This window comes from Dermacentor silvarum, chromosome 4, assembly GCF_013339745.2.
Source record: "Dermacentor silvarum isolate Dsil-2018 chromosome 4, BIME_Dsil_1.4, whole genome shotgun sequence".
NCBI lineage: Eukaryota > Metazoa > Arthropoda > Arachnida > Ixodida > Ixodidae > Dermacentor > Dermacentor silvarum.
This window is the reverse complement of record NC_051157.2, coordinates 41787225-41812550: the sequence shown is the minus strand read 5'-3', so window position 1 is coordinate 41812550 and position 25326 is coordinate 41787225. Positions and strand designations below refer to the sequence as shown.

At 42.5% G+C, this 25326-nt stretch overlaps 2 protein-coding genes across 2 annotated transcripts in view; one reads left to right on the top strand and one right to left on the bottom strand.

The window, feature by feature from the left end:
* Positions 1 to 67: 67 nt before the first annotated feature.
* Positions 68 to 19730, top strand: LOC119449850 (protein SDA1 homolog). The gene is made up of 20 exons (XM_037713118.2): positions 68 to 246; positions 352 to 555; positions 2972 to 3154; positions 3621 to 3686; positions 4807 to 4899; positions 4956 to 5033; positions 5117 to 5218; positions 6251 to 6317; positions 6415 to 6518; positions 7014 to 7071; positions 7186 to 7244; positions 7362 to 7438; positions 7647 to 7744; positions 8299 to 8375; positions 11620 to 11737; positions 12695 to 12825; positions 15855 to 16105; positions 17000 to 17084; positions 18313 to 18468; positions 19657 to 19730. The coding sequence occupies exons 1-20, from the start codon at positions 157 to 159 to the stop codon at positions 19699 to 19701; spliced, it is 2142 nt and encodes a 713-aa protein (XP_037569046.1). The 5' UTR covers positions 68 to 156; the 3' UTR covers positions 19702 to 19730.
* LOC119449851 (protein FAM114A2) overlaps positions 19716 to 25326 on the bottom strand; it is a 22413-nt gene continuing 16802 nt past the window's right edge. Inside the window, exons 12-14 of the mRNA XM_037713121.2 lie at positions 24930 to 25002; positions 24785 to 24841; positions 19716 to 23676 (exon numbers count right to left, since the gene is read on the bottom strand). Coding sequence (XP_037569049.1) covers positions 23587 to 23676; positions 24785 to 24841; positions 24930 to 25002 — 220 coding nt within the window. The 3' untranslated portion in view covers positions 19716 to 23586. The remainder of the gene's footprint in view (positions 23677 to 24784; positions 24842 to 24929; positions 25003 to 25326) is intronic.

Here is a 25326-nt window from a genome sequence, read left to right as displayed (position 1 = left end):
CGTTAGAAAATTGTAGCAAATTTTGGGACTAAACTAGTCACATCAGGCCAACAAAAGCCAAGAACGGTTTACAATTTTGTTGACAGCTGCTGGTGACGGCACGTGTTTTATGAACTTGTGTAGTTGAATGTACTGAAACTAAGTTCTGTGAAAACTATGAAGCAACGAGCGGGAAATAAGCTCCCCAACAATCTACCGCAGTTGCAAAATTTAATAAAGCGTGATCCCTTGTCCTACAAAGATGAGGTAGGTAACTTGTTTACATTCGTGTCGGTCTGCGATGTGTTGGTGCTCCCGTGTCATGCCGTGGCTGTTTTCCGTTGAATTGCTTGTGGTCACTTTCTGTTCTAGTTCAATTTGCAACGCCACTACTATGAATCGTTGCTTCAAGCTTTCCGGCTCCGTCCAACGGAGCACAACAAGGACTTGGATGACCTGGTCATGTTTTTGGCACAAGTCAGCCACTGCTATGAAGAAGATATGAAACAGTTCCCACAGGAGATGATCGATCTTCTAAAAAATTACAACACCCAGCTTGATCCGGAAATGCGGATGGTACGTAAGCTTCAGCACTTTCACATCATTTACTTCTACATTATTTACAATGACCAATAATTGAAATGCCGGCGTTCTGTCTAAAGTTTTAGTTTTGCACTATTCGAGCAGAGCATTTGCTAAATACTTTCGACTCTGTTCAGTCTTGCAGCAGATTTAAGTTGCACCAGGCATTGGAACGTTGCTGGTTTAGTGTACAAGAAAACGCAAAGCTTTCAGCATTTAAACAAGTACAGCGAATGTATGAGCTTGGAAGAAATTGTCACTGACGGGGCAAAACAGCAAGTAGCTGAATTCGTAAGATGTCAAGAACTCGGTCGCAAACGAAAAGAGAAAGGCGATGAAGTGAACGTAAATGTTGACGTTAACCTTCATATGTTTGAAGGCTGCTCTAGAGCCCTGGTTGGACGAGCTGGACACTAGGAGGTAAGATATGTTCGAGCAGGACTCGACCGAAGTCCCACTTAAAACCGGCTTAATGAAGTGTGTCTTGTTCTGTCTCGTAATTTGGTGTCATTGACCAGGTGCAACTGCAAATTCAATGCAAAGTAAGGTATAGTTGAGACAGAGAAAAAATGTGGTTGATCCCTCTTATATAGGAATCGGTATAGAACACGAAAGTGAAACGTGTCTTCACAGAAGTAGTGTAATGTTTATTGCACATTGATATATAATGTCTATTGGTGTTTTGTGGCTAAAGCGCCCTTAGGCGTTGATGCACCCACGCTGACGCCTGGTGGCACGTCTCCTCCATCACGACTACCAACGTCGATGACCATGAGCAACCGTCGTGCATATGGAAGCTGCACTACGCTGCACACGCTAGCACAACACGAAAGACGAAGCACGTAACTGACACACTAATACAACGCGCAAGACAAAGCACGTAACTGAATCGTCACCGAGTCAAATCAGCGCGTACAGCGCGTCGTAATTGCAGCCTCCGCGATCAACTTCAGAAACATTTTCAGAGCTAATTGCGGAGGCCACGCTCCGCTGTGCTGAGTACGGTGAACGCCACCTAAGTGGCGTTGGTAGTGCTTCTTGATGCCAGCGTCCCTTCGAATGCTGGCATCGAGGCGTCGTAGTGCTGAGACCACCGAAGCGTTCACTGTCGGTGCGCGTTAGTGTCATAATGCAGTACTTCTCTTTTCTGCTCGTAGGCGGCCGGCACCGCCCCGAGCAAGAGCGCGGGTACACTGGAGGAGTGTTAGATATATAAGGCGCGTCTGTGTAGCTCTCTGCAAATGCGTTTGTGGCGCAATGGGTTAAACGCTCGGCGATCTATCGTCGCGGACCGAGAGGTCGTGGGTTCGATTTCCAAATTTTGCATGTTTGTGGAACTTTTTCTTCTGGTTTCTTTCTTTGTATTATGTTCTATGACGTATTTCCGTGACGGAAATACGTCAGTGAAGTCTTGGTGGACCCCGGCATAAAACACTTTCGTGTTAAAAAGGGAAATGCACCAAGAACAAGCAGCAGTAGCCTGTTTGCAGCTATGCTGCCACTTGCTATAATTCGAATAAAATGACACGCATGACTGCACTGGTTGATGGTTGAGAACAGAATACGTCACCAGGTAAGAGATGTGCACTGGCAGTGTAGCAGACAGTGTGCCTGGCTTCATTTGAAGCATCTGTGTTTGAAACTTGCCAAAACCCCACAGTTCACAGTGTTTCTTGGCTTTTCTTTTTTATTGGTTTAATGGTGGCAGATTGTTGTTGGCAAGAGCATATCTGAAACTTGGTTTCAGATATTTAAAAACAAACACCTCTGACTACACTAACTATTAGGGCTTGCTTGAGAGGCAATGTGGAATCTATGGTGCTTAACTGGCCACTTATTACATGGAATTTGGTGCTGCCAAAGCCTATGGTGCATTACAAAAGTTTCGTTCCGTAGCCAACAAAACCAGGGTGTATCCGATGGTGTCTATGTCCAGCATTTCTGTCTCTTAAAACAGGTGTCACTTTTACCATTGGACTGGCTTGTTCCTGACTGCCTCAGCTAAAAAGAAGAAAAAAAAGATTTTTTCCCCTCTATTCTCGGTTTTTGTGCACATGGAACGAACACTCAGCTGTCTGAACATTCTTCTAGTGTGCTGTGCATGCTTTATTCCTTCTTTTGTTTGCTGCAGGTCAAGACACTCATAACTTCCAAATCTTTACCCATGGCATTATTCTTGACAATATTACCTCAGGATTAACCATGTGGAGTGGCTTGTGCCTTTCCATCATTGCCTTTTGCCACCTGAACTCTGTCCATGTGTGGACAAGTGCTCATAACTTTGGCACTCTTCATTTTGAAGACAGAGACTGCTGGGTAGTAGTGTGGCATTTGTGACATTTATGCGCATCATGCTCCAGCTAACTTGTGCTGCATTGCCCTTACGATTATCACGATTGCTTTTGTGCAGACTTTCTGCAAAGCTTTAATCCTGCTTCGCAACAAGGGTTTGCTGCAACCAACAGATCTGCTGGAACTCTTCTTCAACCTGCTGAGGTGCCAGGACAAGTCCTTGAGGATCTTCCTCAAGAACCACATAATCCAGGATATCAAAAATACCAATGCCAAACGAAGAGATGCCAAGCTAAACTCGGTATTTCTTTTCATTTTCTTTTTTTTTTCTTTTTTCCTGAAATAGTTATCACAGGTACTCTGTGTGTGAGAAAGGGACTTAGCCGGTATATTTAACCAGCAATATTTTTTTTAGCTATTCGAAGCATTGTGCTTCGTTGTGCATGTTGTACATGTTGAATGTAGTAAGTGCAGTGTATAGAAATAACCAGAAGCTGTTTCTCCAATCAGTCAAACTAACTTGGTTATAAATATGCAGAGAACTCTTGCAGCCATACATATTTCTGGTTACAATTGGCCATGACACTGCCAATCAGGTGCACATGTGCAGTGAGAGATGCCCTTAACAATGGGTGCAAGTTTTTCACAAACTAGACAGACAAGCTTGCAGCGAGATGAGTGTGAAAATTTGTTTTTCTTTCTTGGAAGCTCCTTTCAGGCCTGTTGCATGTATGCAAATAAGTTGCCTTATTCTCCTTTGTTTTCAGACACTGCAGAACTTCATGTTTACCATGTTGAAGGACAGCAACCTAGTTGCTGCCAAGACATCTCTTGTAAGTAGCAGTGATATTGTGGACAAGGTTTGAGGCAAACCTTAGGCAACTGACCCTCAGTGCTTCTTGCCACTTGTACAGTGATGAAAGGAGCACAGCTGTATTTCATATAGTCATGGATTGCTCACACCTCTGCTCATGTTGCCCCAGACAACACAGTTTTGGTGCAGTGCAGTCATATATATCTAAGACGTCTGCCTGAGTTTACTGTGACTCAAGAGGGTAGGATTTCTGGCTCCCCTTTCTCTTTTTTTTTTTTTTCCTTTCGCACCTAAGCTTTCAAAATATCAGGTACACTTGCTGTGTTGTGTGCCTCACTTTCTTCTGCATTTTTGTTATGGTGGTCAGCAATCCGACAGAACTTGATGTTTCTCCTTCTCTCTTTATACAGTAGTAAATATTTGCGTGAATGTTGGGCCCACCATTTCAGCTCTTGCTGTAAAGCTCGCCCACACTTGATGAGAGGCCTTTTGCAGAATTGCCTCCATCATGCACACTCGGTGTCATGTGACTGCTCAGAGCTACTGATCTGCTCGCAATGGTGGCGAGGCAAAAACAGGTTGCTCAAGTATTTAGCTGTGCAAGATATCTGTGGCATGCTAGTTACTTCAGCAGCAGCAGTATCAACCTATTTTAAGTCTAGTGCAGCGCACCAAGATCTCTCTCAAAGGTCTCTGGCTACCCTTCTGTCGTGCCATCTGGACGAATCCTTTGCCTGCAAATTTCCTAATCTCTTTGCTTCATCTAATCTGGCTTTCAGTGGCGCTTTACTTCCCTCGGTGCCCATTCATATGCTGTAATAGGCTACCAGTTATCTGTTTGTTCAGAAGGCTCCTGATTAGCTTAAACTATCTATGGCTCTCTAAACTGCACTTATACTAAGTACATGAGTTCATTATGAGATTGCTAGTGAGGGAGTTCACACTGTTTCTCGATGTAGAGCGGTAGGCTTTTATTAATGTGTATGGTTTTTTGCTGTACGTTGAGCAATTCTGTATGGTCTAGACAACTGTGATCAGGTGCTTGTTTACTTAAAGATGTCTTAACAACTTCAGAGATTCCTTGAGGTGCATCAACATGGTGTTCTCTTGTTCCTCTGTTCTGGTCAATCTGTTCACAGGATGTCATGGTGACTCTATACAAAAAGAATGTATGGAATGATGCTAAAACAGTGAACGCCGTAGCCACAGCCTGCTTCCACAAGGCAACAAAGGTGAGTGAAGAAGCATAGACTCATGTCAGTTTTATATTGACTCAAGTTTTTTATAGGTGCTGGCAACTGCTCTCACCTTTTTCCTCGGTAGCGATGAAGAGGAAAAAAAAGAAGATTCAAGTAGTGAGTCTGAGGTAGGGCGTTTAGGTCCGTTTGCTAAGCCTTACTTTGGAAAGGGGGCAGCTTGTAAGTGCCCTTTCGTTTGTGTCATGTGCAGCCTGAAGGACCAAGCATACAGGAAATCATCATGGCTCACCGTGTGAACAAGAAGTCACGCAAGAGGAAGCGTATACTTGACAAGAGCAAGCAAGCCAGGAAGGTGAGAGGGCATATGTAATGCAACCATGGTTGCCCCATGCTCTTATCTGGTGAGCTTAATGGTGTACAGTGGAACCTCGATACGATTATGCATAATACGTTTTTTGGGATGATACATTCTTTTTTTTTTTCCCGGTGATACGATTTGCTTGGATAATACGTTGGGTGATACGCTTTATTTTCTGGTTCCCATGAGGATCAATGAGATTTCACTGTACTTACAATGCTGACTTCACAGCAAGGTAATGCAGCAGGTGATACTATAGGTAGATTAAGTTTGTAGGACTAATGTTTCTACGAAACTATCTCTTGCTCTGTGGAAGTATGCAGTATGCTTTGTGGGTGCAGCGTCTTCTGCATTCTTTACTTGTCACTGACTACAGGAAGAGAACCTTTGCAGCAGCAAATAGTGGGTTCATTTGTTCACTGGAACATTTCATCTCAGTAAGAGCGATGCATTAACACGATTAGGATATTAACTTCAGTCAGCATATAAAATAATCTGCTCTAACATATTTTAGGGACAGACATCCCTGTTTCTCTAATAGTAATATTATATATACTGTATATATATGTATAGTATATAAAAGGTTACACTGGTTTTTGCATTGTCTTATTGAAGAGAAGAGCACCAGAGGCACTGAATAACTCGTGATAAAGAGTGCAACTGAGGGAGCACTCTTGGCGAATATTGAGCTCAGCCAGATATGTTTTACTTAATATCTAAAACTGTACATTTAGCAGTTCCTCTGTATCAGATCGATTACAAAGTTTTAGACAGTGGATCCAAGGTTAGCAGATGCTACCTACCCTGTGTATGAAAGAATCGAGGTAGAATTTTGGTAAGCGCAGTGCTGCTGGCCTCGTTTCTTGTGTACGCTAAGCGACCTTCCTCCGCTATTCCTAAAATGTGCCATTAAAGGTTCAGTATGCTCCCAAGAGCCTTAATAAGCTATAAACGTTCATAAGAGCATATGCCTTTTTTTTTTCTCTTGTCTGCTTTCTTCATGCTTTTCTCATTTTTCCATCCCAGAAACAAAAGAAGGACAAGGCACAGGTTTTCAACTTTTCTGCGCTTCACCTCATACACGACCCACAATGTAAGCAATGGCGAATATTTGGGTCAATATTATTGCCGTAAATGCCTCCTGTTGTAGTAATCAGTGTGTTGTGTGCTTTTTATATAATATCTTATAGCCATGGCTGAGAAGCTGCTAAAGTCTCTGCAAGACATGAACGAGAAGTTTGAAGTGAAGCTTCTTGTCATGAACCTGATTTCACGCCTTATTGGCATTCACGAGGTGAGAATACTTTTTTTTTTTATTAAGTACTGTCAAAGATACGCGGAAGGGAGATTTGTAGGGTACACTTTTGAATTTGCAGTCACATAAGTTTCACAGTGAGCAGAGGTTTGATATGCCAGGAAGTGATGAAGATGTGAAATACGGGTGTCTCTGCCGCCCTCAAGTTCTGGAACCAGCTCCTCCTGCCATCAGATATTCTAATACTGGGTGGGCGAGGTTGGTTTATTTTTAAATCAGACTTACAGTATGTTATAAAACAAAAGATTGTTCAACCCGGCACCTTCAGTTTTTTTTCCCGCAGAAAAAAAGTTCATGAAAACATTGCAAAATCTAGATTGGCAAACAATGTCAGAGCGATGCAAATGATGAAAGAGAAAAAGACTTCCTGCCTAACTTTATATATTGTTTCCTTTTTGTGTGTCGTTAAACTTGCCCATACCTTCAGATGATAGTTAAGATTCAACATATTTCTTTTTCTTGTTCTTTTACCAGCTCTTTGTGTTCAACTTTTACCCCCTGGTCCAGCGATATCTCCAGCCACATCAGAGAGGTGAGTTTCTCACATGCTTTTGTGTTTTGCGGTTCCTGTGAAATGTTGCCAAAATTTGTCTGTTCCACATCATCTTGTGTATGACTCATCATTTCAATATTTCTCTTCCTCCAGAGGTCACAAAGATACTGCAGTATACTGCACAGGCTTCCCACGAGCTCGTTCCACCAGATGCAAGTCCTGCATCTTTTTTTCATTTGGTCCAGCAGCACTCAATGCACAGTTTTGTGTTTCTTCTGTTCTATTTCTGTTTTCTGCTGGTGTAATAGTGTTTATTCCACTCCTTCCAGGTTTTAGAGCCAGTGTTGATGGCGATCGTCAACAATTTCGTTACGGAGCGCAACTCGGCTGAAGCGATGACTGTTGGGTGTGTAAACCATAAAACTCTATATATTAGGATTAAAAAAAAAGACAACTATTGATGACACACAGATGTGTTTTCGATATGATGCACCAGCCAGGCTTTATTGGAACTTTTCAGATCTGTGTATCGGTCGTTCACTTGTTTAAAAGAATCTGCTTGAACAGAGTGCAGCTCATGCTGATGCTGTCCTTGCCTTCATTCGTCTTTTCAGGTTGAATGCAATTCGAGAAGTCTGTGCACGGTGTCCCTTGGTCATGAATGGCGATTTACTGCACGACTTGGCTCAATACAAGTCATACAGAGACAAAAGTGAGTGCTTTCTTTTCCACTTTCTTTTATTCTTTTTTGATGTTTCGCAGTTATTTAACTGCTTTCTTATTCAGCTATTCTCATTCAGATTCTTGATGTTGGAGGAGTAGGTATTTTATGTGAAATTTGTGCTTTGCAGCACTTTGGCCCTGTTTGTCGTAGTAATCATGAAATGCATGCAGAGTGTTAAAAACTAAACCGGCTGTTTCTGTATTCAAATTCGACTGTCTGTATCAGTTATCATATTATTCTACTCTGAAGACTGCCAGTATACTGAGCTAATTTCAAGAAACATTCCTTGTATATTTATAATTTGCTAACCATACCCATAAAGTGCCTATTTAACTGGTTCATTTCATGGAAATATGTGAAGGGTTTACGATTTCCTAGTGCAACTGAAGTATATTTCTGTATCGGTTCCGTGTTAACTAGTTTCTTGAGTATGATCATTGCATCTCTTACAACTGCCTAGTAATTAACCATCACATACATAAGTTTGCATGTTGTAGTTAACTTTAAATGCAGTCTGGTGTCTTTTTATGCCTGTTTTATAGATGTCTCAACGGCTGCAAAATCACTGATCCATCTCTACAGGACCATCAATCCAGATATGCTTGCAAGAAAATTTAGAGTAAGCTGCTTTTCCTTCATGTTAGCAGACTTGAGACTGAAATGAGTGAAAAGCACCCACTGGCTGTTGCCTTGCAAGTTGTTTGATTAAGTGTTCTAGGTAAAATTAAGTTCCTGGCAGGCATGCAAACCTGTTGGCTGCACACAAATGTTTTTTTTTTTTTCTTTTGTCTGCTAGTACAACTAATGTTCATTTTTTAAATGTAGAGGAGTAGTAAAAGTGGCAGCCCTATCTCATAATGATTGTTTTCCTTGAAATATATTTCTTTATCTTTTGTCAGCTGATTGTCTAAAGCAAGCTACTAACACAAGGTTCATATTTACAGTTCGGTTTCCCTCTTCTGCTGTGAGTCATGTCCAGCTTTAATATCACAATACTGTTTATTGATGATTTAGATCCATTTTATTGCTTATTGAAACCTTTCTCATATTCTTTGCCCTAAAATGTTCTTCTGTAGCAGTGGTTTTCAACCCTATAGACCAGGGGTTCTCAAGCATGTTCGTTCCAGGGAACCCTGCTAAGCTCCATGAAGCGCCAAGGACCCCCCCCCCCGAAATAACCGAATTAAAATGTCCTAATTAACCGAATGTCGAATTATCGAGGGTATCAAGAAAACAATAAACAAATGTTTAACTACGTCAACACGCTTTTATTTACTCAATGAATCAGCAAATCCTGTTTATATTTGCACAAGAACAGTGCGGAAGCTGCAACTCTCATCTCATGACTGATTAGCGCTAGCAGCGGCGAAGGCCTCGCGCGCATACATCCCGTTTATTTTTTCGCCAGTCAGCTGCTCGCCAACAAATTGTCCGTCCATCGGGATGTAGCCGGGGCTCTTAATCTTCGACAGCTTTGCACTGAGTCAAAGCAAAACTACAGCTTGCCGCAACCGCTGCGGACGAAACCGGGGCCGCTATGGACGCGATCATGGACGGCGACCTTGCGGTTCAGAAGGCAGGCGGCCGACGCACGCACCAAGTCAAAACGAAACTACCGTTCGCTGCAAGAAGTGCGGACGAAACCGACGAAACCGCGGTCGCTATCGATGCTACCATGGTTGGCAACTACGCAGTTGTGAAGGCGCAGCCGACGCACGCACCGAGTGAAAACGAAACTACTGTTTGCCGCAACCGCTGCGGACGAAACTGCGGTGGTTATCGACGCGATCATGGATGGCAACTACGCACTTAAGAAGGCACGTGGCATGCCGCCAACGCGGTGTTACGCGCGGCGATAAACGCAAGAATAAAGTCTTTTAAGGGCACAATAAGGCACGAAACGCTCCGGCATTGCTGCCAATCACGTGCCGCGCATGATTGCAGCTGAGGACCATGGCGATGCGAACTGCGCTGCTTCGTTTCGGTTGGAGGCTAGCACCATTCTTGCTCTTCTGCGGCGCGTACTTGCGATGCTCCGCACATTTTTTTCTTCATTTTTTTATTCCTCCAACGAATACGTCAGTGCACACGCAATCGGCACCTACGCTATCTACAAATGGGAGAAATGCGCATGTTGGTAAATTACGGCCCCTGGGTTGTAAGTGCGAAAGCTTAGTAAAAGTGGCAGCCCGTTTTGAGAGGTTGGGTAGCTACAAGCTGCTTGCAATTTTATTGCGCAGTTCGCGCGTTGCCGTTACGCGCTGTGATGTGCTTTTTGACACTCAGGCATGAGTAACGGAGGTTCTGTGGATCGAGCGCACCTCGTTTTCGCCGTTTTAGCCACTTGGTGAGCGCGGGACCACGAAAAATTTATCAGTGGCTCGCGGAACCCCGATCAGGGGCCTGCGGAACCCCAGGGTTCCGCGGAACCCACTTTGAGAACCCATGCTAGTATAGACCCATAATGCATACAGCCATAATGCCTTGCTGGCATCACAAGTCATTGAGGGATTCTTTTGATTGTTATTTTGTTTTATTTGGAAACTCATGCAGAAAATTGTATACCAACCAAGAGCCACAATGACTAGAAGCTGTTATATTTGCAACTGATGGATTGGTTTCAGATGAACTTGTTCTTGGCCTAGTTGGTATACTAGTTGTCCTAGTTGCTGCCTGTGTCGTTGTGATTGTTTTCCTTGGCATCTGTGTTTTCGTAGGCATCCTTTTAATGGCAGTGATAGGTTTGTGTTCTTAGTGCTTCATACGTGTCTCAGTAACAGCGTTTGAGTGGTCAGGAAATTCAATTGTGTTCCAGAATGTGTATCACGGATAAGGAATCGCGCACGTGCAAAGAAAAGCACAGAAAAAGGTTAATTGATTGCTTATTGGACGTGGTGTATGACATTCCCCTCTCCTGTGAACTAAGGTACGTGGGGCATACTGGCAGATGCCTGAACGTTAGATAACAGGAACATAATCGCAAAGTGTGGAAAGGGATAGAGGAGTTTCTTGCTTTACATTGTAATCAATGTGGCTACACTCTGTTTGAAAAGACTGCAGTAATAGCTAGGCACAAAAGTGATAATACCAGTATGATCACTGTAGCCGTGGCTATTGCTGAAAGAAATTACATCAGTATACCTTCAGTCTCCTTGTCTAAAAAGGATCTTTCTTGCCTAGAATGTGTAGTTAGTGGCACATCTCAATTTAGATTGTTGCTTCTCAAACATTTGTTGTGTTTTTTTAGTTTTGGAATTGTGCATCAGCAGTTTAGGTTATGATCATGTGTGCTAGGGTTATATGTGTGTTCATGATAATGAAGTTCATTTTGGAAGTCAGTGCTTGTCTCTGTCATTCCTTTCCATCCTTTGTCTGCTTTTGTGCTGCACACATAATCAACTTGTGTTGCAAGAATTGGCGCATCATTTGGGTTGCAGGTGTGGTGTCTAATAATAATAATAATAATAATAATAATAATAATAATAATAATAATAATAATAATATCAATAATTTTTCAATAGCTCATTCTTGTCAGTGGCTACAATGAGCACACATTCCAGTGGGACAAGAAAAAAAAAGTTCTCTATACCGACGTTTTAGAGCATATTAGAAAATTGCAGGTGGACAGAGCTAATCCATAGCCCTTATCAAAACCTTCCTTTATAGCACCAGATCTTGAGGACTTGAGGCACTGTGTACCCGTATAGTTCAGTTGTAGCTTCAGGATGTTGAAACCATTTAGTCAATCAAGCTTACAGTAACGTCTGTGCAGGGCACTAACTATTTCATGCATAGACAATCAAGGGCCTCAAGTCTGTGAGAAAAATATAGTGACTCAACTAAGCTGTGTTCTGGCGGTCCAGGGCAAGCCCACAGAAGAAACACAAGAACTGAAGGTTCTCAAGTATGGCGAGCTCAAAGCTCCAAGCTTTGTGCCTGGTGCTGAAGTGTTGGACGTTGATGATGGAGAGGAAACTAATGGTGAGTCTGTGTGCTTGGTTGAATCACATTGCTGGTGCATCATAAACTGATTATTTTTAAGTACAAGTAGATGTACAAAGCTCAGGCAAGTGAAACACTGAAGACAGCCCTTAGTAAATGTGTAATGAATGGGTAAGGTAACGTCCTTGTCCCTGTGTGTTAGATGTTTACTTGCCATTTTAATAAATTTCACCCTCAATTCATTTTTGGGCAGTTGCGCTGCTACTGTAGTTGGTACACTATCTGCAAGGTCAAGGTGTATTCAGGAAAGAGAAACTTGCTGTCCCTCTGACTGTGGCATAATGCTACAGAGGAAATGCCCACGGGTTTATCAAAAATAATGATGTTTTTGTGACATAAAATTTATCTCCCAGAGCAAGATGAATGCTTTCTCAGCCATTATGGTTTCGTTTCAGGAAAAATATAAGGCATTAATTTTTTTTTTTTTTTTTTTCGTGTGGTATTGAGCTGAGGTCAGATTGATGTTAACTTATACAATCTCAGTTAAAAGCTCTTTCACTGGAAGCTCTCTGGCACATCACTGTGTGCCAATTTGGACATGACTTAGATTGGATTCAAAGAATATGGAGTACTTCCAAGCTCTTGTTCAGCGCATTTTTTATTGCTCATAAAGTTGCAGGTTGTACTGTGTAAGGTGCAAAATCTAAGCAGTTAATAGAAGCAAGCTGTGAAATGTTATTGTAATTGTTCTGGCAAGTAGGCTACTGCGTACTGCGTACACAACAGTGGCTACGAGGATGGGATTCTCATAGCCGACAATAGCCGGGCCACTGCTGAAGCTCAGGTTGCGGCTCCAGCTGTATGGGAACAGCAGGCGTCTAGGCAGACTACCACAGCATGGCTTCCTTCGGCCACTCATTTTGTCTGCATTGTGTGCTTTGTTGCAAAGTAGCTTAATTATTTCACTATTAAAAGCTGCCTTCTTTTGCTCTATAGATGAAAGTGACAGTGATGATGAGGATGATGACTCGGATGGCTGGGTTGATGTCCAGCATTCAGATGACGAGGCACCTGACGCTGAAGATAGCCCAGAGGGTAAAACAGAACAGGAGGCAGATGCTTCCAAGGTATGTATTGTGGTGTTCCGAAGTCCCCTCGGCAATAAAGGTTCACAGCAGCGTGAATATACGTACAAAATAGGCGGTTATTGTTCCTTGTGTACAACAAGCCATCTAGCGAATTAACATACAAAGAATATTTCCTTAATGATACACGCTGAGGAATAAAAACGTTTTACTCGCCTTGCAGGGTTACCGAGGTTATAATGTTAGCCCACGCTGAACACCGACACCTATGTTTGTGGGTGCAGTCCCGCGAGCAAAGACCTGTCCGAGTGATCATGTTTGCCGATAACGTTGCCGCTCTCCAAAACCAGATGGGAAGCTTTCCGCAGGTCACTCTCGTGGAGTGAAACGACAAAAGCACAGGCAGTTCACTCGTGCCGCCATCCCCAGTCAAAGAGAAGGAAAGAAGTTCCTCTCTCACCCGAGTTATCTACATCATCAGGTGGCATTCACATTGGAACACTCGCTCCATCTCTCATCAAAGTTGCACAACTATGACACCGACTGCCACCATCGCATGTGTGTCAAGCGTCCCCACAGTATCTTTCAGCTTCTTGACCGGAACTTGTCCTCATCCTTCACTCTGCCGGATCTAGTGATGGAAATGGTTTTAGAAAGCCGTGTGGTGGTGGGCATCCACAAAAAGCCAACAGCTTCATGCTGACAGGGCCTCAGTATTGTTACAAGGAGTTTGTGCATGAATTTGCCGACAATGAAACAGTATCTTGCAGCACGAAGAACGCGGGAGAGAAGTAAACACTGCATGAGCCGTTGGTTGGCATGCTGTTTTGACGACCTTGTATATAGTATTGTAAAAAAAACTCTCTTATCCTTTCTCCCTATGTGTGATACCCATGTCATTTTGATTGAGGTGCAAGGTACAAGTTGTGCTGTACAATGGAGCTCCGCAACAGTCATCGCTTTGGTGTTTCCACGATGCCAGACGAGCCCGCGACCGCACCAGCAACTGCAACAACTCAACGATTGTGATTTCACACCCACGAGGCCCAGGAACATCCTTCAGTATGGATGATGTTGACGTTGAAGATTCACTGGCCTATTATGAACGCGTGAGTCAGCATCAGTGTTGGGAGCCGACACTAATGCTGGCAAACATGCTGTTTTATCAAAAAGACATGGCCAAGGTATGGTAACCACAAACAGGAGCCTGCAAGTTTGGACACCGGCTAGGAAAAACTGTGCAACTAGATGAGGAATGCCGTGGGTCAAAAGGTAGCCGCACAAGGAAGAGCTGGCCACTTGCACTCAGACATCCACGAAACAGTATATGTCCTACATTCAGAACGTGTTGGCACTGTGTCAGAAATTCAACGGGCCTCAGCGATTTCTCCACGTCTTTAGTTCTCCTGGTTCAGTCCACTGTGTGGCAGGAACTTGGCAATTTGGATTTCGCTGTCCTCATTATCTCTGATTCTCAGACAACTGACTTTCGCCCATGATTGTTGCCTCAGGACCACTGGTTCCACGCACGTGCTCGTAACCTGACTGAACGGAGGATTGCAGATGAGCGGCCAATTTGATTCACTTGCCACCGTATCAGTCACGTTGCCTGCTATTGTAACAACTGTTGGTCTTTGTCGTTATAAATGCCATAGGCCACTTCTAGGTGCACCGACACCAGCTACTGCAGCTTCCAGCCTTTCTTTTGAGGTGTGCAGCCTTGACACCACAGCTATGCTGTACAGCCCCTCACTGTCCCTACAACTTTGCCCATGCTGCTCGTCTCCTTCCCCTCAATGGTGAAACCAGTGGCGCACCGACAGGGGGGGTTCGGGTGTTGTACCCCCCCCCCCCCCCCCCCCGCGGTAAGCCCCACCAGTCCAACGTGTACCTTCAGTGCTATGTTCACATTGTCATTACAATTCAGGAGGTGGATTGAGGTCGAATTTTCCCGATTAACAAAAACACTCTATCACTCACTTGTATTTATTTATTCACTCTGAAATTACTTTGAGTGAAACGCTGAAGAAATAAACATCATCATCATCCTTGGTATCATTATTATTATAATTATTAGGCATTTTATTTGCTGTTAGATGCCTCTGGCTAAAGCAAGGAAGTTGCATATTATGCAAAGTACTTGCTTCCCACCCCCTTCCCCACAAAAATTCAACCCCCCCCCCCTGGCAGAGGATGGGTGCGCTACTGGATGAAACCCAACCCTGCCTCTCAGCGTTGGACAGGAAGACAATGCAGCAGTGTCAGCATAGGTGATTGACACGCACCTCCAGCAATGGCTCGAGATGCATCATGGGCCCAACATTTTTGACATCACCTGTTTGCCTGTTGTGGTTGACATCCTGTCATCTGTACTTTCTATTACTTGGCACTTAATTGTGGTGTTCCCGTGCTGGGTTTGTCTGTATTTGTTTATGCTGATATGTTTTTACCATCCTGTGGTTAAAAACCTACACACTGCAGATGGTTGCAGTACTTGCATTTGTGGCTAACGTATCCCAAGGTGGATGCTTTTATTAGGCATTAGATGGTGTTTCACTAGATGCACAGCAGCCAGGCCACTTTATTTGTGTTAAGGTGTAGTTGCACTTAAACATTTACTGTTAGACTACGTAATGTTGCGTAAATAAGAGAGCCTGTCACTTTTGGCTGAACTGCTGGCCCATTAGTTCTGAAATATCACTCATAAATGACACTTCGCAGTCCTTTTTGTGAAGTAGTACCATGTTTGGATGCAGTACTTGCCTGTTAAGCCCAGAAAAGTTAAGTACAAACAAGTACAGCATCCAGATATGGAATTAAACAAAATGTTCTGTGAAATGCCACCTGTATGTGAAATTTTAGTTCATAAGAGTCTGATGTAGAGGAGCCATTTATACATGGCTTCCTAGTTCACAGAACATGCTGTACATTTAGTGCATACACCAACTGCCCTCAGCCATGCTTTTGTAAACGCATGCAGCCGTGACAATGTGAACACCCTAAGCCCAGTGGTTGTACTCTTAGCCTCTCTCTCTCCTTCAACCCCCCCTCCACCCCCTGCTTTGTTTTAGAAAAAAGGCAGGCCTTTGCTGAACCTCGAAGAACGTGCTCAAAAGGCAGCACTGGTTTCGGAGACTCGGATCTTGAGCCAGCAGGAGTTTGCTAAGGTTCGTGCTGCTCAGCTCTCAAAAAAGATGAAGGCTGCAATACCACAGAGGTTCACAAAGAAGGGTGCTGCTACAGCCAAGGGTGCTGCTACAGCCAAGGCTGCTGCTGCTGCTGTTGCCACTGCTGAAGTAACAGACACCACCATTGGCGAGAGGTGAGTAAGCTTCTATGTCACAGCAACTAGTGCGTATGGCATTCGACATGAGTAACATGCCGATGCTCAGCAGGCACATTTGCTTTCGAAGTTTCAAAGTTGCAAACTGCTGCGTCCGGTTAGGGCGTGTCCCCAATACATACATCAGAATTCCTCCGCTCTCGCTCATCTCATCCCTGACACAGCACCGACCCCTTCTCCAGACCAATTTTGAGGAACTTGCTCCCAACCAGGTGACTCCTGTTTTCTGTAGGGAACAGAGAACCTGTCTCCCCTTTGTGCGGGTGGTTTGGTTCCCGCCTCTGATGGTGCTTGATGCAGTAAACAAGGTTTTCACACATTCCAGCCTGTCTGTGCCTTTTAGACCACTGCGAGTTGCGCGCATTTCTGTGTGGCAACAACACTAATGGACGTAACACGAACTTTAGAATTACCTAGCAGCAGTCAGAATAATGTAAGTAATGAAAATGTAGCCAACTTATGCCTGAAATGACAGAAATACAAGAATGCTGAAGCTATCGTCATGGAACCCATTCCTGTTCGAGAAACTGCAAGCTGGGCAAGTATGTATTGTGCAACATATTAGTGTCATGTACTTGCCATAGTGTCCCTGTTTTACTTGCATGTTTTCCCGAATGAATTTGTTGCTCTTAGCTAGACTAAAGGTGTGCAAATAGTTATGCAGACTTCTTTGGTACAGAGTAAAATATTGCTATTAAAATTTTGTCACTTCCTCTGTCTTCACAGGAGCCCTGTTAGGAAGAGGGAAAAAAATAAATTTACTCACTGCTGAGAGCATTCAGTGGTGCATTTTTAGTGCTTTTGTGGTTCTGTTGATAAGTTGTGGCAATGTTGTTGTACTCATATGCTGTATTTGACCTTCTTTCTCTACAGGAAGGAGCTTGTCTCACTTAGGGATATTGAGAAACTGGTCAAAAACCCAAGAAGTACCAAGGAATCTCGGCTGGCTTCAATCAAGGTAATCTTTTGCGTTTTTAAAACATTTCCTGTACTTCATTTTATCTTATGGGCACATTCCCCTACCTTGTATTTCTGCATTGTTGGCATTGCATGTCATTAGTTGACAGCTCAATTGAAGTGCCTTGATCTGTTGATGTAGCAATTAAGGGATACCAGCACAGAGGTTGTTATCAGTCTTCTCCAACACCTTTTCCAGTGGCTCCTGTTGTGACCAATATTTGTATAGGTATTACTGAAGTTGGATTGCAACATTTAGGCCTCACTTCTATTCCTTACTCCTTTTCCTTGTTGTTTGTGTGTGCATGCATGTGGAGGTCAAGCAAATTTTATTTAGAGTAGATAGAGCAAACGCTGCATTTTCAGTGTGCACATGGCAAGTTAACGAAAGGTACATTTATACAAAGCACCTCTGCTAATGCGTGTGAGGCCATTAAAAAAGCAGGTGCATGCTGCATAGATGCAACCCACTGTCCTCCTGAGCAAGGTGGAGTAATTTCTTAATTTTTTTTTTTTACTGTCAGCTTAATTCATTAGCGATGAATAATAGCTAACTTTTAAAATATCTACTTTAATGCAGAACCTGCAGTCAGAAGCATTCAGTTAGCTTATTTGCACGAAAATAGCTGTTGGAGATTTAATTTTTACGGGGCTCCAAAGAAAGCGCATGAGATCTGAAAATGACCACTTGATTAGGTGCTCACACAGAGCGACATATGCACCCTTATACAAGTTTCGAATAACATATGATCTGCATGTGTTGCATGCAGATCGTACGTATGAATTGGTCATGCTGAAAACAATGGTTCTGAGATGATGGGCCTAGACAGATGCTCATCTTGGATGCACTGCCATAGCCTCCTTGCGCTTTATGCAGTCAGCCAGTAGCAGAAATGCTACTCAGCCCCCAGACAGTAGTTTTACGAGATGTCTAGATAGATTTCTGGTTTTTGTGGGGCGATTCCGAGTTGGGAGAGACAGAGAATTTAGTGTGAGAAAGGCGGAGTGCTTAACTGTAGGAGAATTGCTGCCCGAAGTTTCTCTTTGCACTGATCGAATACAGTTTTTGATGATGCGTGAAGAACAATGGCCATAAATATTTCAGCTGCTTTTCTGTTTCCTATATGAAGCAGCCTAGCATGTGTGCTGTGATATGCTCTGTAATTTCAAGATTACCATTCTTCAAGAGTGTATTGGCTAACTTGCGGCGCATTGTGCTGTGCTCATAGGAAGGACGGGAGGATCGGGAGAAGTTTGGTGGCCGCAGAAAGAAGAAGGGCGAATTTGCAAGCCAGAGCAACAAGGAAAAACGCAAGACCAAGGCCTTCAGCATGATCAAGCACAAACTGAAGCGCAAGCAAAAGCGCTCATTTCGTGATAAACAGGCAAGTACTACACCTTTCAAAAGAATTTCCGTCCTAACAAATTTAATGCATAGTTAATAGAGTTTTAGCGTAGCAAAGACATGCCTGCCAAGATGTATAGTACTGCTGGAATACATGTGAACATCTTGTAGCACTGTGATAATGCAAGTTAGTTTCCGTGTACAGTTGAACCTCGGTATAACAAATACTTATATAACAAATTATATCAGATATAATGAAGTATAAATGTTTAAGCAAAGTATACTTAATTAAACGAATATTGGATATAATGAAAGTGTTTTCATGCCGCATGCGACTTCGTTATAACAAAATTCGACTTTAATATGTCCAGATGCGATACTTTGTTTTCAGAAGTAGCTCTTTAACAATCTCAACGTGCAGCTCTCGCCATCCAACAGCAGCACGCAAAAATAAGCAGCGCGCGAAAATTTGACGATGCACGCGCACAGCATTGGGACACTGAATGCGATTGCTTCTCCGTTTTCGACCTAAGTAACACATTAGCAGGCTTTAAATTCAAATGCTATTTGATATGTTGCTGAATATTTTGAAGTTTCTGAATTTGAAAATTCAAAGAACAATCACGATTCTAATTACTTTAGTTAGGATTAGTGTTTCTCAGGCAACTTGGTCTCTTTGTTACTGTCATTGTTCCTTGAAGACACCTTGTAATTAATACAAAAGTCCTAGAATCTTGAATTTCTGGATCGTTAAAAAAATGCAGACTTGCACTGGTCTGCCATTTCAGAAAATGGGATGCAAGCAACACTGATGCAAGCTTTGTCGCACCATCTGTCATACAAAAACAAAGCCTGTCATAAAATTTTAGTTTAGCCATCTGGTTTGAAGCGTAAGCAGTTTAGAGATGTTTCGTTTTCTCGAATCATCTTGAACGTGGCCTGGAGTGTGCATCGGTGCCCAGACAAGTACACTTCGGTACAGCCGGTACAGCATTTAAAGGGTTAAGAAGCATATTTTGTCTTCTGGTTCTGGATCAGACACTCATTTCACATTTCATTCATGGCGATGCACTAAAGAAGTTTATACTTTATACTTTCTTTTGTTTTTGTACCATGATAATGACCATATTAACATGTTATCATTGCACGTACAAACGAAACATTAATATTGGATTTACACACTAGAATGTATGTACTAAAATTTTTTTCTCCCCACCCCCAATTTCAGATTGCCTTACGGGATGCATTGTTGAAGCAGAAGAGGAGAAAATAATAGGCACACAAATATACCATCTGTTTTAATCTCTGTCCTTTTATTGAGAGCAGCACCCAGCACACAAAAAGTGAACATAATACGGGCAAAACATTGTGCACGCTCACATCCCATGAGCGAGCAGAAGGAACTGACCTGCTATGTGACAAGGATAAACTTTACGAACTGTACAGTGGTACCTGCAGTAAGGTCTTGTGAAATTTCTGAAAGAAAAATGGCCATTGATGGGGGCCCAGTACAAGCGGCCTAATCTCAAAATACCAGTGCATGTTCACAACTCTTAAACAGAGTGAAAGGCTCATTAAAACGTGAGGAGTGTTGAACATCAACCCACAACAGCTTACACAACACTTTGCCAACGAATGTAACACACTGACACAAACAGGCTGCAAGTGCAGCCAAATCTTTTAGTTTCTCCGAATGCAGATCACATTCCAAATACTAGAGGAATGAAAAGGAATAAGGCTTCCACTGTAAACACACATGCTCACACATACAGCTTTTTTATGGGCTCAATGCACAGGCATATGTTAACATGAAAACTGTGCCTGTAAATATATTTGATAGGCAGTGCAAAGCTGAGGATACTGTGCATTCTCAGTGCTATTAGAGGACAACTGAAGGCTTTTTTGAAAGCACACTAAAGAATAAATCGGTTTGAGCTGCGATGGTAAACTATCTTTTCACGATAGCAAAATAGCCACTCTTACTGTGAGAAGACGCTTAATAATCAAGAAAAGACTCAAAAACGAAAGATGGGTAGTGGTGCCTCCTTGAAATTCCCATACCAGCTCTATGCGACGTCATAGATTTTGATGCCATCTGCTTGGCCCTAGTAAAATTTAAACCAGTAAGCATGTACTACATTGTATTCTAATAGAGCTAGTAGAGATAGGAAGTTTGATAGAGATACTAGAGATAGGAAGTTTGTAAAGAAGTTTTACTGAACCACAACGGCAGGAATGCAAAAAAAAACTATTTGCAATCTGCGATATCACACTAATGTACTGGCGCTCAACCTATTATGAAAACAATGAAAGTAAAGTTCAAGAATAGTACTTTGTCAATCTAAAGTGATTCAATGTTTCCTTTAGCGTCCCTTTAAAGGTTGCAAAGTTCCTGCAGCAAATTCACTTTCAAACAGCATGTATGTGTATCAAACCACCTTTAACCCAAGTAAACTGGCTAATTTCCCTGCAAATGGAATGCCCACATCTGGTTATGGTGAGTCATAGTGATTCTTATTACTGTGAATGATTACTTAATTACTTGGAAATAGAAGCTTACCTCAGCTTCTATTGTCTGCAATGTCCACCAATGTCTGCATTTGTCGACATAAGTTTTCATGGGCCATTATTATTATTTTTTGTTTTTTGAAACACAAAAACAGATAGAAGGGAAGGAACAGGCTGACAACTGCCATTGAAAATGGCACAATGCCAGCCTGCTCTTCCAGAAGGAGGGGATAGAAATGGAAAAAGAAAGAACAAGGTGGCGCATCATGAAGGCTAAAGTAAACACTTCGATAGAGAATAAAGCCCAGTGGTGTGCCATGCAAGAAAAGCATTCATCAGCTTTCAAACTTGCCAGCCCTAAAGAATCATGTCACAGTAAACTAGTTTTCCATGCAAGAGCTGTGTTTTGGTGCACCCAATAAGCTGCCGAGATGATGGTTATCGAGCCTGACAGCATGTAGCACCTGAGTAGCAACTTCCCTGCATTTGTTTAATTACAATCACTATACTAGTACCAAAGGAACGACTGCAGATAACAGTCACATGCCCAGGCAGAGGGTTTCAAAATAGTAGCAGACTGCTCCTAAAGCACTGTTGGGTACAAGTCTGTAGAGACGACAGTGCTTGGGAAGTCAGACATGTCTCGCTGTAAATCCAAGGCTTGCAACAATGGCAACATGATTAAATAGGCAGAAAAAAAAAAAAAGAAAGCCGTTGTTCCATTGCAGCTATTGAGAGACTGCTGCAGTAGGAATTTATATAGCAGGACACAATAAAATAGTTCCATCCACATCCTTTTTTTACTGATGATTCTTGATTGACAAACACAAACTCTGCATGCGTAAGAGCATCTAGACTAAAGGTCACTGGTACAGGTTCCAACATCATAGAACATTAAGATTTCAATGCTTACTGTGGTTTACTTGTTGCCCTGGATAGCTTTGCGCAAAAGCTCAGTTTTACATTTATTTACACTGTGGTGGCGCCTAAGTGCTGGCAATGACAAAGATAGCTTGAGGACGAAGTTTAGAGGGCACGTGGCGAGGAGAATAAAGATGGACAATCTCCGGCTTATCTGCCTTGTGCATTACTTAGTTTTCACAACAACACACATTAGCACGCAGGCAGCGGGAGCTACTTCCAACAGAGTCGTATGTACATGCAGAAACAATAACATTCACGAGTAAATGTTGATGTCATGGCCAACAAACACCTTAACACTCGTTTGAACTCAACATATTTGGCATGCTGAAGTCTGATCAACACTATCTCTGAAGATGTGGTCATGCCAACAGTAGCTTTGACGTACCAACCTGCATATAGCCTAGCAGCTTGAAATGGCCAGCACTAGTGCACTGTACTGTGCAGCATCTCTACTGGCAAACGGCAAGCACGTCGGTTAGGCCAAGGTGTGACATGCCCTTCCATTCTATATATTATATAAGTACTGCAAGATCAGAATGCATCTCCTTTTGGCCATTGAAATCACACTGCAGAAAGCTAACACCGCCACTGTTGCCATGCTTTTGAGCATGCATGAAAGCATGCTCACAACAGATGTGCAGGAAGTGTTCCGTGGAAAGGTGTACAGAATGTAATCTTTTCATCAACATGGAATTGCTGCACTTGACACGGTGTGTACAGAGCATAAAATTTCTGACACTTGCAGTGCTATCAGCATAGTTTTACTTTTCAACATGCTAAACACATCAGAAAATAAACAACTCTGTAGTGCTATATTGAGCTCGAGGTGGATGCAGTGAAAGGTTCAAGATACAGCTTGCTGCTTTGCCTGATAATTCAGAAAAATTGCACCTAGAAGCATGCACTAGTAGTGCTGAACACTATAAAAGTGTTTCTATAATGGTATGCATGATCTTAGCTGATGACCACCACAGGCTTTGAGCACCGAAGGTGCATCCTCAAGGCAGCAGGCTGTAACTCCAGACAGCAAGCTTGCAACAATACTACAGGGTTTCGTGTGTACGCAGCTGCAGGAAACTGCAATGCAAGTGTCTGTGGTAACAGTTAATATAGGGGCTCAACAAGCTTGGTAAAGACAGGAAGCACAAGATTTTAAATAGACTTTATTGTAGATGTCCTTGCACTTTATGCAATAATTATTTTGAAGCTAGCTTGGAATTTCAAGTTCATTACATGGCAATGACTAGCTAATCTCTCAGTGGTACTGTTTCCAGAACATCCTGTTGAATAAATTTACAATGCCAAATACAGCTTGCCTGTGGTATATTACTCAGATTTAGTGACACGAGTGCACTAGGCAATTATAATTCACAGATCATAAAGTGCACTTCGGCTTGATGTTGAACAAATTGCCGAAGTTAAAGCATTTGCCATAATCACAGTGATCTAAAGAGGCAACATAGCTGTCAGTATTCAAGAAGCCTCAAGTACATTCTCATTACTCAACTAAGGCTGATGTACTTGCCATCAGTCCCATGGTGGTCAAACACTTCCAATGTCAGACCACTTTAAGTGACATTTCTGCGACATTACGAGTCTGATAACAGTGCCAACACATTCAACAGCTGCATTCAACACATGCATTCAGAACCCTGTGCAGTGCTCTTTCAGGAGTCGCAACTAAACCACTGTGTACAAGTTGGCATCAGAATCCTTAAGCAGCAACTCAGTCAAGCTTTTGCTGCACAGCAAGTAGTTGTAGTATGGGCACCAGGAGCTGGAAGCCATCTTGGATGTAGGTGTTGCTATTCGAGGCCTGCAACAGTGATTTCTCATGAAGTTCACAGTGGCTGCTTACAATATATGACTAAACAAGGAATGAGATTGTGATTCTAAATTGTGAATTGACGTACAATCCTTTGAGATGGACTTCCTTTGAGATGGATTGTCTGGTGGGCTGAACAGATCAGGGTCCTTTGGCTTAATTTTGCACACATTAAGGGGATTTCTGTTAATTAACATGAACAGACTTACAAGCAGCAGACACACAGAACATGCATTTATACATATATTGGTGCATTTCCCAGCTTCAGCACATCCGTTTCCCTCCAAACAAAAATGGCAGTGTTTTCTCAGCTGAAATGTATACCATGGTAGCATTTGCTTTCCATGGTAAATGCATGGAACACATTTTGGCTGTAGTTACCATGTAGTCATTATGCAGAGTAAACTGGACACACAAATTCCCTGAGATGCTACATTGGAAAGACATCCCATGTAAATTGCTGCCAAGATTCCTTTGTATTCATCTTTAGAGGATGTCCATGTTATAGTATGCTCAAATGGGAGTAAGCTTTTTAGCAGTCTTTCCCTTCAAAAAGTCAAGTTGAATAGCTTACACAAGAGAAAATTTATGGTAAGAAGGACAAGGAAGTTGGCTGCCCCAAATTTCCTTACTGAGCTATTATACATAAAGATTAATTCTCATAAATTAATTTTAAAAACTTATTGTGAACAAATTCAACATATGAAATGCACTGAAATGACTTGTTTATGACAAGGAATGATGGTCCCTTGCAAACTGCAAGGCCAACTGGTGTTTTGTCATCCAGTGCTGTAGTATACTATTGGAGCATTGTTTTTTAAAGTAAAGATCACACATGGTGAACATCAGGGTTACACAATGCTTACGTGGTTTTTAAAGAGTCTAGCAAAAGTTATGCTTGAAAGTATGTCTTGGCGGCAGACATGATAAACTTCTTACACCGGCAAAGCAACATCCTGCCTCACGGGGTTTAAATGGCATCTCTAGTCTCCCACCTATGAAGCAATGACCTGCGTGGATTTTTATTCATGCATCCCCGTAGGTCTTGTGGTCATCCCCTTTTTGAATAAAGATGGGCTTCACTATTCCTACACCTCACCTCCAAGTAGATATTTGTAATCAATGGTGTCACTGAGTCTGGGTCTTCCGAGTCATCCTGCAAAGACGGAACATTTTTATGTTTTCTTAGTGTGTACGTCATTTATATTACTAAAGTAATGGCAAAAACACATAGGTTGGCTTACAGCGGCTGTATTGAGGCAGCGCCCACACCGGGCGGACAGGATAGCCACTTCAGTGCAAAGCACAGCAGTCAGGCTGAAAAAGGCAAGAGAGAGGCATGTACTTTGCGGAAGTGTGAGTAACTTAAAACAACTCATTCTTTTCGTAAGTTGACTATGTTTTTACACGAGCTTCGATTTAAACTGGCCTTGTACATTTAATAAAATAAGTGCACTAGTTTTGGTGCAGTGAAACATCCCTATCGTTTGCTTGTTTGTGTGAACAAAAGAATACACATATTTACTGTAGCCCCAAAAAAAGTTGATGGGACAAATGTGAATTTCTGCTCTGTTTAGGACATGACGCTTCTAATTTAGTGGATCTCTGTGTAGGTCGTAAAAACTGATATACAGACTGAAA